General features: G+C 38.8%; 1 protein-coding gene across 1 annotated transcript in view; it reads left to right on the top strand.

The window, feature by feature from the left end:
• The window catches only part of LOC107746899 (death-inducer obliterator 1-like), a 17,969-nt gene extending 3,671 nt beyond the window's left edge, over window positions 1-14,298 (top strand). The window contains exons 3-16 of the mRNA XM_016561230.1: window positions 899-1,244; window positions 3,119-3,337; window positions 5,439-6,034; window positions 6,278-6,437; window positions 6,556-6,672; window positions 6,772-6,933; window positions 7,198-7,354; window positions 7,488-7,962; window positions 8,059-8,206; window positions 8,304-8,393; window positions 8,521-8,716; window positions 9,592-12,045; window positions 12,192-12,238; window positions 12,939-14,298. Coding sequence (XP_016416716.1) covers window positions 899-1,244; window positions 3,119-3,337; window positions 5,439-6,034; window positions 6,278-6,437; window positions 6,556-6,672; window positions 6,772-6,933; window positions 7,198-7,354; window positions 7,488-7,962; window positions 8,059-8,206; window positions 8,304-8,393; window positions 8,521-8,716; window positions 9,592-12,045; window positions 12,192-12,238; window positions 12,939-13,931 — 6,160 coding nt within the window. The 3' untranslated portion in view covers window positions 13,932-14,298. The remainder of the gene's footprint in view (window positions 1-898; window positions 1,245-3,118; window positions 3,338-5,438; window positions 6,035-6,277; window positions 6,438-6,555; window positions 6,673-6,771; window positions 6,934-7,197; window positions 7,355-7,487; window positions 7,963-8,058; window positions 8,207-8,303; window positions 8,394-8,520; window positions 8,717-9,591; window positions 12,046-12,191; window positions 12,239-12,938) is intronic.
• Window positions 14,299-16,811: the final 2,513 nt, after the last annotated feature.

Genomic DNA, 16,811 nt, shown 5'->3' with positions numbered 1-16,811 from the left:
TGTTAATTGTATAATAAATGAAAAGAAAACAGATAGAATACAAAAAGATTATTATTATTTTTTTTTTTTAAGAAAACAAGCAGCAAATAGTGCAAGTCTAAAAGGGACAAGTGTTTTTTGTTTTGTTAAGAATAGAATTAGAATAGAGAGTGCTAGAGTTAGATGCTGCCGCATTCTGGATTAATTGTAAAGGTTTGATAGAACTGGCTTATGTGAGTGTAAGTGTGACTTGGAAAGATAAAGTATTTTTAGCTGTATGATGCTCTGTGAGGATTATTTTAAGATCTGCACCAGGTTACATTGTGTTTGGGCTCAATTTAATCTGAATCTGCTGTAAGTAACTACCATTTTCCATAAATCATGAAACATAAGTGTGAATATGACAACAATGACATCTCTTTTTGATTAACTTGTGCATCTGAGAGTTTTCACACGGTAAATATAGTTCAATCTGTGAGTGAAGCACATGTGTGCTGCATTGTAGTATACAGACATTTCCAATGATCTATGCTTTTTGAATTGCATTGTTTTTGTTGATTTCTTTTATGACTTCGTTTCATAATATATCAGCAGTGAGGATTCAGACTCTAAGCTTATTTGTTTTCATTAATTAGCTAGAAAGGGTTTTAATCCTATGATGAATGAGTTAAAATGTGAAATTGAGTATTGGTTTTGATAAAACAGTTCCAAATGGGTACATTCGTAATCTTTGTTATAATTGTCAGTTCAATGCGTGGTGAATGTTATATTGTCCTCATCAGGCGCTATGCAAAAAGTTTTTATGTTCAAAGCAGAAATTGTCTATTGCATTTTATTTTTGTCAGCAGAAGTTTTATATCTTTTGTGGGTTTAATGATTATTGTGGGTGTTTGGTTATTGTTTAAATCCTTGTGCATAGGTTTATGATCTGCTGTGATCGCTGTGAGGAGTGGTTTCATGGCAACTGCGTTGGCATCTCTGAGGCACGTGGCCGACTGATGGAGAGAAACGGAGAGGACTATGTCTGTCCAAACTGCTACACACAGAAGGGACAGTTTTCCAAGGCTGGTTCCTCCACAGCAGCTGCAGAGAATGGCAAACGGCCAGCAGCTGGCCTTCGTAAAAGTGAGACCGGTCTTGCTACACCATCTAGCACTGCTGCAGCCACCACAGAGGAGAAAACTTCTGATGACCTGGGCATCAAGGGCAGGATCGAGAAGGCTACCAATCCTAGTGGAAAAAAGAAAATAAAGATTTTCCAGCCGGTATGTCTCTGTATGAAACAAGTTTGAATACTGCAATCTTGTTTACATGTAATTTCATGGGATTGAGGAAATCATCCTGTTGGTTCTGGATTCAGTTTTTGACGCTGTGCCTCCGTGCGTGAATTTTGACAGCTTTTCTTATAGGATTACCTTATTTAGGATTATTTTATTGTCAGTGACACATTGCTTGGATGCTTAATTTGATTTTAATGTAACTTAAATTACAACATCAATATCTGATTCAGATTATTCATATTTGATTACCTTTTTTTTCCTTTTAACTTTCAAATTTGATGGGCATTAATTGGCTGCTAATTTTAAGGCTGTCATATTTTGGTGTTTTTACAATGTTTTATTGTACAGTATTATTATGATTATCTGTTTTGACCACTAATAATTTGGCTAATGTTAGGCAAATATCAGAAGGAGTTGTCATAATTTTTGGTAGTAATAATATCTGAGAACCATGCTTTTTAGTAGGGCTGCACGATAATTCGAAATTAAATCGCAAAGGTGATAAAAATCGTGATTAGGCAGAAGCTGCTATTGTCATGCCTATCTTTCAGGGAAGCACGGTTCTGTGATCAGTAGTAAATCTCCATCCGAAGGCCAGAGGGCGCTCTCGCGCGGAAACTCCAAATACGCCTTGCAGAAGAAATCAGGAAATCCCTATAGAGGTTGCTGAATAAACAGAAGATTTAACAACAATATATGGTTTATCTGAGTTATATTATTTATAATATTTATTATAATAAAGTATATAATAATGCAATGCTAATCAACATAGCCTTTATCACTGCTTAGAATACTATGAAATATGTTGCGTGCCTTATTCTGTGTAAGAAGCCACATCATCTCACAGAAGGATTTATTTCAAACACTCAACTGACATTATGCAGTGATTTTGGAGTAAAAACATGTTTTTAAATGTGGTATTTTCATGTGCTTTCAGATGGAACAGCATTTACTACACAGAGCTGTAGTTCACTGACAAGCTACGCAAACAGCTTTCATAATTGCAGAAAAATTTCTTCGATTTCATTATCGCGCGATTAAATTGTCTGCGGTTATGAATGCGATTTTGTGTAGCTTGTCAGTGAACTACGGCTCTGTGTACTAAATGCTGCTCCATCTGAAAGCACGTGATGGAGATTTACTACTGATTACAGAACCGGCTTTACTGACGATGCGCATGACAATCGCATTTGATTAATCGTGCAACCCTACTTTTTAGTTTCATTTTAAAGCATGTAAAATGTTTTTATTGGGTTTCATGTCATTATTGGGTGTTTTTATGTTTACAAGAGTCACTCAATTCCTTTCTTTTGTTTGAATTGTTAAATTGTACTGCATTTGTCCTTGGTGAAGCAGAGTTCCCAAAAAATCCATGTTCAAAGTAATTGATTTTTCAGCAGATGAGAACCTTGTAAAGTCAAGAGTCTGACTATTTGGATTAGCATACTACTCTTGCTAATGCTGCAGTATATAATATACATACTGTGGACTTGTGAATTTTCTGTATTTGTAGAAAACGTAGATACGCTACTAGTGTCACTACAATGTGCCGTATAGAACACATCTTTCTGCATTTGAATACTGGATTCCCCAGTGCAGTGCCATGGATGACATTGGAAGTAGTATTAGCCGAAATCTTATTTGATCAGGCCACAAAATTAAGACATTTTCTCCTGGATGACATTTGATAAGGTAACGTGACTGTAGCATATTACTGTTTTTAAAGTTGATAGTGCAAAAATGCCTACTGTTCTGCTTGCCATTCTTTTAAATAAAAGGAAGCAATATACAGTACATAAGGTGTAGATCTGTTGCTGTAATCTAATGGCCACAGCGGTTTGACATCCCTGAGTTTTCAGCAGGTGACTGCAGTCAAAGGATCTTCCCTTCCAAAGTGCATTGGCCCTGGCTGTGAGAGAGATGCACTCCCTGACTCCGTCTACTGTGGGAACGACTGCATACTCAGACACGCCGCTGCTGCCATGAAGACCATCACCACGGATGGAAAAGGCTCCAAACAGAAAGAGAGGGTCAGGCCCAAGGCACAGAAAAAGACCTCAAATAAATCACCAAATAAGGTATTATTCATAGGCACCTTGTAACACCATCGGGGCAAAAGCTTCATCCGAGAAGATGTACTGACTGCACGGCTGATCAGGTAGGTTTGGTGTCTTTTTCTCCTGCCCTCCTTCCCCGACTAAGAATAGAACAACTTTGATCACATGGACGTTTGACTACGTTGCTGTTATAAATTAAGTCATGTAACATTTTAACTAACAGTTTTTAATTTGATATTCCTTTGACTTGCATGCACTGCATTTATAAATCCTCATTGGACAAAGTGGCATTCAAAATAAAGTGAAATTGCGGATAATACTCTTCTGGCCCTGTGCTTCAATTGTGAGAGAAGTCTGTTTATTGGATGACAACATGGGATGGCATGACTTCTGCCTGTTTTTGGTTTTTGTCAGCCATCCGCTAAATGTCTCTCAATGATTTACAAAAAGAAGCCTACAGTCGTTGGAGCCGGCCTGAGAGAAGAACTGTGACCTTTCAGAAAAGTCCAAGAGCCCAGAGAGTGAGCTGAAGTAATGAGGAACCGTAATGAAGAACAGCTGAGGACGTCATGTCACCCCACTGCAGACCACAGCAGAATTCACAATCCTCATAATTGCAGCACACGGGGAAAAGTCAAGCTGTGTTTAAACATACACACAGAATGTAGACCAATGCTGATACGCTGGTCTTATTTAATATTTAAATCTGAACAGATTAGAGCTTAGTGTACCCATATTCTAATTTTTTGAGATAGTGAATTGGTGGGTTTTTGTTAAATGTGAGCCAAAATCATCACAATTAAAAGAACCAAAGACTTAAACTACTTCAGTCTGTGTGCATTGAATTTATTTAATACACGAGTTTCACAATTTGAGTTGAATTACTGAAATTAATGAACTTTTCCACGACATTCTAATTTATTGAGATGCGCCTGTATACCTAATGTGCTATATTGTTGCTTGTTGACAGTACTATCAGCATTTTAATATATTTTTTTTCAGACTTTTCCCCAAGGGATTTAATTGGGTTAGAGATGTATATCCTGACAAATGAAAACAAGCAAGGCAGTAGTCAATCTAATTTTGCCTCCAAAATCGAGCCCTCACTTAATAACCGAAAGGTTTGCGCTACGAACCCTTCACATTCTCCTTATATTTTTAACATTATTTTAATTTACTTTAATATTTTACTAATAGCTGCTCCAGTTAGTTGGTAAAATATTTATACTTTTTTTTATTGGTCTTATGGAGTATTCTAATTTGTTGAGATAGTGAGTTGGTGGGTTTTTGTTAAATGTGAGCCAAAATCATCACAATTAAAAGAACCAAAGACTTAAACTACTTCAGTCTGTGTGCATTGAATTTATTTAATACACAAGTTTCACAATTTGAGTTGAATTACTGAAATAAATGAACTTTTCCACGACATTCTAATTTATTGAGATGCACCTGTATACCTAATGTGCTATATTGTTGCTTGTTGACAGTACTATCAGCATTTTAATATTTTTTTTTTCAGACTTTTCCCCAAGGGATTTAATTGGGTTAGAGATGTATATCCTGACAAAATAATGAAAACAAGGCAGTAGTCAATCTAATTTTGCCTCCAAAATCGAGCCCTCACTTAATAACTGAAAGGTTTGCGCTACGAACCCTTCACATTCTCCTTATATTTTTAACATTATTTTAATTTACTTTAATATTTTACTAATAGCTGCTCCAGTTAGTTGGTAAAATATTTATACTAAGTCACTTGTCACACAGTGATTGTTGTGATTAATAAATTGTTTAATGAATAATATTGAGTAATATGGATGCAAATACAGCTGACTGGTCTGTGAGTCAAGTAGCCTTAGGTACTGGCTTGAATATGATTTTAAGACAATATTTTCTTAAATAAAGCTTACATGTTAAACATTTTCTTGTTTGTTTCTTTGAGCCTATTTAACTGGTAATGATGGTCTTCATATTCAGTAACTTGAGAAAGTTACTACAGTCAAGGCAAGGCACTAGTCTACAATTGAGCATTTCACAATACTTCAAATTCATATTGTGAATTGTAACATTTTATTCTTTGTACTTGGGTTAGATTTGCTATTTAATTTCTGTGTTCATAAATCAGTTTATTCCTTCTGTTTTCCCAGCAGCTGCCCAAAAAGACAAAGAAAAGGAGGACAACGAGGAAGTCAAGCCAGAGAAGGAAACCGCTTCCGCTGACAAGAAACCTCCTGCATCAAATGTTGCTCCCAAAGGAGGGAAGAAGTCTCCTGGCTACAAGGGTACGAAGGCAGCTGCTGCCACCTCGCCTCTTCCCAAAGCCAAAACAACTGCAGCACCTTTGAACAGTGGAAGAGAGTTAAGGAAACAGCCCATACCCATACAGGGCAAATCAAAAAAGCCAGGACCTCCCCCACCACCAATTCCGGTTTTATCACCTTCAGGCCTCCCCGGATCTCGCCACCATGCCACTGGAGCTCTCCGCGTGGGTAAGAGCACCTTTACTATCCCAAAAAAGCAGCCACAGGCAGGGCAAAAGGACTCTGCAGAGCCTGGTCCCTCTCCCACCACTAGAACCCCACCTTCACCAGGGCCATCCATCCAGCACTCAGCACCTAAACCAACCCAACCCATCGCAGCTGCTGCTCCTCCACATCCACCACCCAACAACCAGATGAGATCCAACATCAGACGATCACTGACTGATATCTTGTATAAAAGGTGAGAGATGTTTTAAGAGGTATTGCATTTACTTTGGTTTGCTAATTTTTTTCATGAAGCAATATGGTATCTTTTAATATCAAACTTTATGGTAAAAATAAATACACATTAAAATGGAAATTAATAAAGATGAATTTGATTTTTTTTTTGCATTTTATACATTCTTCAAAATCGTGCAATTGAAATCTAAAATGATTTTTATTTGAACTGAAATATGAATTTAAATTCATCATTGTGCCACAGGGTCAGTGACAGTGATGATCTCTCAATGTCTGAGAACGAAGTGGGAAAGTTGGCTGTCGGCATTGAGAAAGAGATGTTTAACCTTTATATGAACACTGATAACAAGTACAAGAACAAGTACAGGTCCCTTATGTTCAATCTAAAGGACCCCAAAAACAAGGTTAGTCACTGTATGTTTATGTCAGAGACCATTATATTGTACTGAAATGTGCATTTTAGTAGCTTTATGAGATCTAACAATGCAGAGAGATGTATTATTTTACTTATTTGTGTGGCAGGGCCTGTTCTATCGCGTGGTTGGTGGCGAGATCAGTCCTTTCAGGCTGGTGAGACTGAGTCCAGAAGAACTTCTTTCCAGGGAGATGTCAGACTGGAGAAAATCTGAGATCTCTGAGGTAAAACAAGTTGGAAATTTTTTGTTTAAACTCCGATAACTGTGGTGCTGTGATACTATGCTCGTACTGTTTGATTAAATTATGTACTTATTCTTAAAGAGTCTGGATATGAGTGGGAGATCCCAGTCAGGACAGCCCAAAAGTGGATCTAGACAGGAGGGTGCTCCCCCAGATGTGGACATGGAGGAGGCTCCTCCTATGTCTGATGGAGATGTATGTATGCCTGCCACTTCCCAGTCTCCCCACTTGGCTTCTGCTGCTGTAAGTTCTGGCTTTCTTGCTTTCCGGATCTGTCTAATCTTCCACACACCTTTGTATCTGTATCACTGTCATTTCAGTTTCCCAAAGTGACTTGCTGAATTTGTTCTCATACCTGCCACCTTTCTCATCTTAATGTTTTTTTCTTTTACATGGGTGCAAATAAACATGTATGCATAAATGGATGAGAATAGGATTCTAAAGTTATTAAAAGATTGTTTATTGATCCTTTCCTTCTATGTTTGTCCAATGTTGTTTTTTGAGCAGGACTCCCAGGAGGATGCACGGCCTACTTCTGCGTCACAAGCCCCAGTCTCTACTGGGAAAGGCAGTTCAATGCCAGATATCTTTAGTAGTATGCTGAAAGACACTACAGCAGAGCACAGGGCTCATCTCTTTGACCTGAACTGCAAGATCTGTACAGGTGGGACTTTATTACCACAATAAAAAGCCACATACCCTTAAGACCTGTTGGAAAGTGGCTTTTACTGGTTGTACATACACCTATGATTTTTCTAATAGCTAAATAATTAAATTACATGTTGCTCATTTTTCAGGCCAGAAGTTGGCAGATGATGAACCACCATCTAAAAAAAACAAAATGTCTGCACCTAAAAAGCCAGAGCACTCTTTTAAGTCTAAATCAGAGTCAAGACCATCCAAATCTCCTGCTGATCTCCCTCAAGTTTCCTCTCTTTCTGGTCCTGAGACGCCCATGCCTGATTCTGCAGCTGTAATGGAGGATCCAAGCAGTGTATTTCCTGTGGTTCAGGCCCCAGTCACTGCTGCTGTACCTGCAGTCTCTTCTGTTACAATAACTCGACGGGATCCTCGTACTGCTGGTCACCGTTCATCTGTGCCCCAGATAGTTCCTGATGTTGTTGTTCCTGCTATGCCAGCAAATATTCCTATCTCTGTTGAACCAGTGGCTGTAGAAGCAAAGGGTCCTTTGCCTATGCCCCCTCCTGCCCCAGCATCTATACCCAGACCTGTGATCCTAAAAACGGCCTCTTATGGGTCCAGTACTACCAGGTGCAGGATTGAATTGAAAATATATATAATTGTATTTAATGTAAAATGTCTTCCTGCCTTAATATGTAGCAATATTTGTAAAAAAAATTTTTTCAGTATGTCAGAGCCCCCTCCTGAGGGTGAAACCGCTTTGTTCTTGTCTGGACAAGAGATGATGTGGAAAGGATTCATAAACATGCACTCTGTTGCCAAGTTTGTCACGAAAGCCTACTTGGTGTCAGGATCATTTGAGCATATTAAAGAGGTTTGTTTTGCAAGTATTTTCTTAAAAGGTCTTAATATTAGAATGTTGGGTTCATATTACGGTTTCATTTTAACAACTGTTTTTATTTTATTTGCAGGACTTGCCTGACACTATTCATATTGGTGGTAGAATATCACCACACACTGTATGGGATTATGTGGGAAAGTTGAAGACTTCACTGTCAAAAGTATGAAAAGAAAAAACATTTCATATGCACTAGAATCAGATTCAAAACTTATAAAATCAAACCAGTATAAACTGTACTTCATTCATCTGATTGCTGTTTTCTAATGCTTAAATGTTCTTTTTTTCAGGAACTCAGTCTCATTCGTTTCCATCCAGCAACTGAAGAGGAGGAGGTGGCGTATGTGTCTCTGTTTTCTTATTTCAGTAGCCGTAAGCGGTTTGGAGTAGTGGCAAACAGCAACAAGCGCATTAAAGACCTTTACCTCATCCCTCTGAGCTCAAAAGACCCACTTCCTGCGAAGCTTCTGCCATTTGATGGACCAGGTAAGCATATACAAAGATATTATAAAGTCTCTTTAAAGAATCATCTTAGTGTTTTCCCCAGACAAAAAAAAAGCAATTTTTGACGTTAACATCAGGTAAGTATGATTATTTAAGTCTGTTTGTATTTAACTCTCTATTCTGTGAATGGAAAGCTGTTCCACAATTTAAAAAAAGGAAAACAAACCATGGCCATGTCAAATGTGCTACAGTACAATACGAGCTTGTTCAAGACAAAGTTGTTTGTATACTTATTTGTGACTTGTCTTATTTTTGTCTACAAGTTGTCATGTATTTGAAGACTGTCTAATAACATATATCATGAGATATATGTCCTAGCCTTATTTTTTCAGGTTCATTTTTCATTGTAAGAACAAGTGCTTAAAAATGTTAAATAACTTAAAAACTAAAAATGTAATATAACTTTGCTGAATATTATTATATAATATTGTTGCATAAAATTTACATTATTGAAATTATTGCCATAGGTTTGCTAGAGGAACAAACATGAGTAGTGTTGTCATTAATTAAATGCTGCTATATCTAGAACTTTATATAATTAAGCGGTTTTATGGTGTGTAAGGGAACATTTATGCTTAAAATAACAAGTCTTTTGTGGTAATCTAGTTTGCCAATATTAAATGATTGTTTGCTCGTTAAATGTGTACATTATGAGGGTAATTTGGTTGGCACATAAATACAAAAAAAAAATTGTGTGTTGGTAAGATTTTAGTTACCAGTCTGTTGTATATAATGTGGAACAAGCTCTCCTAATGTATATTTCTTACCCATTATGTAGGTGTTATAGTATGTATTAGAATAATATGTAGATCATTATTTGTGAAATGATGGTTCGTTTTTTTTTTTTTTTTTTGCAGGGCTGGAACCAGCTCGTCCCAATCTCCTCCTGGGGTTGTTAATATGCCAGAAGGACAAGAAGCGTCCTGGAGCCCCTCTAGAGAATGAGGAAAAACGTTCTAAAACTCTAAGAGATGATGAAACAGGCCTCCCAAAACCATCCACTACTGGTAAATCTGAAATAAAACCGGACAAAGTTCTTCGATCTAGTCTGGATGCCATAAGCACAACTCCCCCAGGCACCCCTCCACCCCTCAGTGCCTCAGAGTCTTCAAGTTCTGTCTCATCTGTGTTTTCGATACTGTCCTCTGTGAAAGCACCTGGTGTCAGCACTAGCACAGGCAGCAATTCTCCATCCTCCAATGTCTCAGCAGCATCTACAGCTTCTTCCACACCACTTCAGACTATCCTGAAAACACTTTTTGGTCAGAAGAAGCAGGATTCTGATGTCTCGTTATCACCTTCAGATCAAAGTGCTGTAGATGTCGCTTTGCCTTCTGTGTCCCTGTTAGATCCAATTGTACAGCAGTTTGCAATAACCAAGGGTAAAGAGGTAGAAGTACAGGATGATAGACCGTATGATCCTGAGGAAGAATATGACCCAGCTGTTGGCTATGGTACAGAAAATACCCATGATATAACCAAAGTATCTGCTGCAGTTAAGCAAGCAGAGGTCACCCCTGTGATGGATGATGTAGCTTATGACCCTGAGGATGACTCTCTTTTTGATGATGTTGGGGTTGATCCAAGTGCTAAGAAATTAACTGAACATCAAAAGGTGCTTGAAGAAAAACAGATTGAGGAACAGAAGCATGAGGAACCAGTTCATCAACAAATGCCAGAGACTTTGATTTCTCAGCCTGTTACATCTCTGTTGGCTAACAGTCAACTGCTGCAGCTTGGTAAAAAGGTTGAAGAGTTGGTGGCAAAGACTTCAGCCGCTCCAGTTATTAACCAGAGAAGAGACCCAAGGCAGAGTAGAGACCCTAGACAGGCAGTTACTAGTAGAAGACAGACATATGATTCCACAGAAGCAGAGGAGGAATCTTCTCTTACCACAGACAAAACCTCTCCAAAACAAGGTACAGTGACAGAAACATCACCAACACAAGCATGCACAGTTGCAGACACACAGACTGCAAAGCTAGACTCTACCGAGGATACATCAGTAGAGGAACCCTCTGCAACCACAGATATGCCCCTGTCACAAGTCACTGCCACCTTAGATTCAGTGCAGTCTGCCATCCTGGACCCAGAAGCATCCAAATCTGAGGAAAGGGGTGAGAGTGAGGAAGGAAGCGAGAGCGAAGAGGTGCCTTTTCTTGATACAAAGAGCACAGAAGTTTCTATTCCGTTACTAGGGGAAAAAATTGACCCAGAGTTAGTTGAAAGCTACATTGAAGAGGAACCCAAAACGAAGGGTGACCCCATTGAATCTGAGATCAAAAGTTTTGAGGAGGTTTGGCCTAATTCTGCCAGTATTTTAAAAGCTGATCAAGTTTCATCCATTGGGCAGCCTATTGAGACCACTACAACCACATATTATAACATTTCAACAATCAGTACTTCATCTACATCTTTACACTCAGGAGTGCCACAAGATGTCATCCAAGACAACTCATCTTATATGGATTCTCACAGTTCCCATATACAGCACATACCAACAACAAACCCTGCTAACATTCCACCTCCAATGTCTTTTCCACCACCTATTCTTGGTCCACCTCCCATGCAAGGCCCACCACCAATCGCTGTTCCACCACGCATGCATCTCCCTCCTCCAATGTCAGGACCACCGCCAATGCAGATTTCCCCAATGCAAGGTCCACTTCCTCCCCTTGTGGATAATGATCATTCTCAGTATCCACCACCTGGATCGTATCCACCTTTCCAGAATCAGTGGGGTAGCAGTTCTCAGTTTGATGCTGCTCCAAGAGGTCCACTGCCTCCAAATTTTACACCAAGAGGACCACCTCCATTCCAACCAATGGGTCAGAGAGGTCCTCCTCATCAGATATTTGATAATTCCATGAATTCATTGCCCCCTCAGCATATCGGACCAAGAGGCCCACCTCCAGGGCCCCCACCACCCAGGCCACCTCCCAGCTTCGATGGACAAAGGTTTAATGGGCCTCCACCCCCTTTTAACTTCTCTGTACCCAGGGGCCCACCTCCACCATTTCCTGGTCCCCCTTCAAATCACTTTGATAATAGAGCACCACCACCATCCCACTTCCCTGGGCCAAGAGGCCCACCTCCACTTCATAACATTGGGGATCGTGGCCCTCCATCTAATATGTCAAGAGGGCCTGGTGATCAATTTGAAGATGGTGGAAACTCATATCATCAGGGAATAGAGAAGCCCCAGATACCTTCACAAGGGCCTCCTTTTAGGGGACCACTGCCAAACCACTTTGATGGACGAAGAGGACCCCCTGGACCTTCAGGTGAAATGTCGGGACAGCAATTTCCACCACCAAACCAATTTCGTGGTTCAGAATAGAGAAGCCCCAGATACCTTCACAAGGGCCTCCTTTTAGGGGACCACTGCCAAACCACTTTGATGGACGAAGAGGACCCCCTGGACCTTCAGGTGAAATGTCGGGACAGCATTTTCCACCTCCAAACCAATTTCGTGGTTCACCTCAACACAGGGGATCATTTGAGGAACCACGGGGAACTTCATCTCAAGACTTTGAAAAGCATCGGGGACCATCAGTGCAGCAGTTTGGTGGCCCGAGAGGTCCACACCAGCATTTAATGTGTCTGAAGGCTATTGTTAATGATTGACCTGAAGCCACTACATATGTTCATTTCAATTGTTCAATTAAATTCTCTGTGATTATAATAAAAATCTTTGTGTTTTCTTTGAAGTTTTGGGGGAGTTTAAAATAGTTTGGAACGTTTTATACATGGTCAAGTTAACTTTCATGTAGGTTAAATTGTATGCTTTAAAATAACTTGATATTTAAAAGGTTCTAAAGTGTAAGTATGTCAGGCAGGGCACATTTAAATGCTTTGCAAATTTATTAGATTGTAGTTGATTTGATATTTCAGTAATAGCTAGTATGGTCATTTTATGTATGGTTTGTTAAACACACTTGCAGTACATTTAACAAATTTAAATTTACTTGAAACACTTTGTACTTAAATTCTAATTTCCTCCACCCAAAGCAATCCAAGTAACCCATCACTAACTTTTAATTATTTTTTTGTAATTTGCTAATACGGTTTTCTTTCCTGTGTTTACATATTTTACATATTCAACATATTTTACATTTGGAAACAGATTACATATTAAAACAGAACATTTGTACGGTGGCCGAGAGAGCTCAACGCGCTGCAACTTAAGAAGGGATCATTTGAGGAACCACGGGGAACTTCATCTCAAGACTTTGAAAAGCATCGGGGACCATCAGTGCAGCAGTTTGGTGGCCCGAGAGGTCCACCACCAGGACATTATGATAAGGAACCTGTTGGTCAGCCAGCACGATTTAACTACAACGATGATACCCCAAGTGATGTTCGAGATGTTAGACCTGTTCGTGGACCTCTGCTTCCGACACCTCCTGAAGGTCCCATAACAATACAAGGCCGTATAGGTGGACACAGCCCAGACAGCCACCGTGATGACCACTGGAGACGGCACTCCCCTGAAATGAGGAGGCGAAGCTGTTCCACCAGAGATAGTTCAGAGCCACATAACCGTCCGAGTAGATTTGATGGTGGTTCACGTGACAGAGATGCCTCCTCAAGGTTATCTGAAGAGAGACAGCGCGATTTGTCTGAAGATAGGAGGAGAGACCGAGATCGAGAAGGTGGACATGGTGGACGATCATGGGGCTGGAACAGGGAGCATGAGTATGACCGGGGTAGAGAAAAGGATCGTGAAAGAGACCGGAGCAGGGAAAGAGATAGGGAGCGGGGCCGCAGCAGGGAAAGGGAGAGCGAACACAGTAGAGAGAGGGATCGCAGTAGAGGCAGAGAGTCTGACCGATACAGAGATGGAGATGGAGACAAGAGGAGAGACCGAGATCGAGACAGAGACCGTGGCAGGGAGAGGGAGCAAGACCGAAAAGACCATGACCGAGACAGAGCAAAGAACAGAGACAGAGAAAGAGACCGTGACAGAGATCGAGACAGCAGGGACAGGAGAAGAGAACGCTCAAGGAGTCGTGAACGAGAACGTGGAAAAGATCGTGACAGAAGAGATCGGGACAGAGAACGGGACAAAGACAGAGGCAAAGACAAAGACAGAGACAGACGGGACAGAAGCAGGAGCAAAGAAAAGAAAGATGACAAAAAAGAAAGATCTGACAACTCGAGGGCAAAGTCTACAGAATCTGAAAACCCATCATGAAAGTCATTCATCTTAACTGTTGACTGACAATTTTTTTCTTTCTAAATTTGCATGGGTTTGAATGTTGAGCTTGATGGTCTCTTTTGTACTCTTTTCTTGCTGAATATTTTATGCTTTTTATTTACAAGGCCTTGATGTTGATAACATCTTCAGGCGTACTTCTTATGTGATGATAATTTTGTCAGAACAACATACACTCTCCCTGTAGTTCTATTTTAAAGAAAAATATGGAAAACTTCACAGTTAAGAATAAAACAAGACATGTAAATATGTATGTATTCGTGTATATACAGGTGAGTTTTTAATTACTTTTTTCTAAATAGAGAAGTCATAAGCCATATAGGTTTAAAATTATGTTTAAAGGAAAATAAATTGTCTTCAAAAGAAGGTCTTTGTATGGTAAAAGCTTAACCAGCATTTAATGTGTCTGAAGGCTATTGTTAATGATTGACCTGAAGCCACTACATATGTTCATTTCAATTGTTCAATTAAATTCTCTGTGATTATAATAAAAATCTTTGTGTTTTCTTTGAAGTTTTGGGGGAGTTTAAAATAGTTTGGAACGTTTTATACATGGTCAAGTTAACTTTCATGTAGGTTAAATTGTATGCTTTAAAATAACTTGATATTTAAAAGGTTCTAAAATGTAAGTATGTCAGGCAGGGCACATTTAAATGCTTTGCAAATTTATTAGAATGTAGTTGATTTGATATTTCAGTAATAGCTAGTATGGTCATTTTATGTATGGTTTGTTAAACACACTTGCAGTACATTTAACAAATTTAAATTTACTTGAAACACTTTGTACTTAAATTCTAATTTCCTCTACCCAAAGCAATCCAAGTAACCCATCACTAACTTTTAATTATTTTTTTGTAAATAATTTGCTAATACGGTTTTCTTTCCTGTGTTTACATATTTGACATATTCAACATATTTTACATTTGGAAACAGATTACATATTAAAACAGAGCATTTGGGTGGGCCATAATCCGCATACTTTATACCCTAAAGAGTAAATAGGCCTACCTGACATTAGAATTAGAAATCATAATATGTTTGGAATGAGTATTCCACAGATGTCCGGATGGTGTATTATGATTCATTTTAAATTATTTTTATTCCCGGGTGGATCTGTGCTTGCTAGTGCGACAGTTTAATTAAACCTCTGTTGTTCGGTCATTTTAGACCAGAAAATTCCCGGGTGGATCTGTGCTTGCTAGTGCGACAGTTTAATTAAACCTCTGGTGTTGTTCGGTCATTTTAGACCAGAAAAAAAAAATGTTTTGAAACTCGATTACTTTTGTCAATTTGCTATGTGACCACAAAAAACACAGATGTCCGGATGGTGTATTATGATTCATTTTAAATTATTTTTATTCCCGGGTGGATCTGTGCTTGCTAGTGCGACAGTTTAATTAAACCTCTGTTGTTCGGTCATTTTAGACCAGAAAAAAAAATTTTTTGAAACTCGATTACTTTTGTCAATTGCTATGCGACCACAAAAAAAAAAAAAAGTTGTGAGTCGTGGACTTGATTTGAAAAAGCTAAATGGACATAAAAAAAAATTGTCACACTTGTGTTGATTGCGTCAAAATTGAGCACTATTGGAAATGAATTGGAAATACGCAAAAATACGAAAATACAGAGATTTTTTTAGTGTACAATCTACAAATCATTCATGATGCAGAAAAAAAAAACTGCACAACAATGAAGGGGTGACACTAAAATATCAAGAGTGCAAAATAGACACTTAAATGAATTAGTGTGAATGTAACACAAAGCATGTTTTTGCAAATGTGTGAAATAAAATCAATAATTCAGCCACAATTGCAGTAAAAACAAGCACCAAGGAAGGGGTTACACTCTAAAACATCAAGAGTACAAAACAGACACACAGCACACAAATGAACTGGTGTGGCTGTAACAACATGGCAAAATTGAGCCAGAAGACAGGCTGAAATCAGATTGATTAACCTCTGATAAAGCATTCCTGTTAATTTGTGTTAAATTTTTGTTGAATTTTGATGTTATTTGTAACAAAATGTCTTTGTGTTCAGGTTTGACTGTAGTTAATGCAAAAACTGACATTTCAAACCAACATTTTAAAGAAAAAAATCCAAATCTTTAAAAAAAAAGCTGTCTTTGAGAATGACTATTTATCCAAATCCACAACTTAATAAAAAGTATTTACGTCTAAAAACAACTAGAGAATTTATAAGCCTTTTACATAGAGCTAGGAATCTAGTGGCTAAACCATGAAATTTCAGATGTTTTTCTTTTTTTACTCCCACCAGATGGCACTAATCTGCCTTCAAAAAATTGGATTTTAAAGGCATAGGCCTACCCTGCGTCCCAATGTTCATTAGTATGTGAAATTAGAATAAGTGTGTCCCAAAGTACAGTATGTTGAAAAGAGTATGCCAAAAGTCCCCGGATGGTCTACTATTTCAGGTCGATTTTTGAAGTGGATCCATGCACAGACACTTGCTGCGTTTCAATGTGCCTACTTATACTACGCCCTTAAAGTATGTACTCTTTGGTTAAACAAAAAGTACACACTTTTGAGTGTGTAGTAGAAGAGTAGGCAAGCTTTGGGACATACTATCATAACGCGTTTTATTCGTGTTTGTAGTTCTGGACCGAATCCTTCGCCAAAGCGCAATGGATTGTGGGCAATATTAGCCATTAGAGTGTGCACGGATCCACACTTCAAAAATCGACCCGAAATAGTAGACCATCCGGGGACTTTTGGCATAGGCCTACTCTTTTCAACATATGCTTTGGGACACACTTATTCTAATCTCACATACTATTTAGGATGGATAGTATGAACATTGAGACGCAGGCTAATAAGTGTGTCCATCCGATAAACATCCG

Source organism: Sinocyclocheilus rhinocerous, unplaced genomic scaffold, assembly GCF_001515625.1.
Source record: "Sinocyclocheilus rhinocerous isolate Xijiao unplaced genomic scaffold, SAMN03320098_v1.1 scaffold3516, whole genome shotgun sequence".
Taxonomy (NCBI): domain Eukaryota; kingdom Metazoa; phylum Chordata; class Actinopteri; order Cypriniformes; family Cyprinidae; genus Sinocyclocheilus; species Sinocyclocheilus rhinocerous.
Note: the sequence above shows the minus strand (reverse complement) of the source record. Positions and strands in the feature narration are given on the sequence as shown.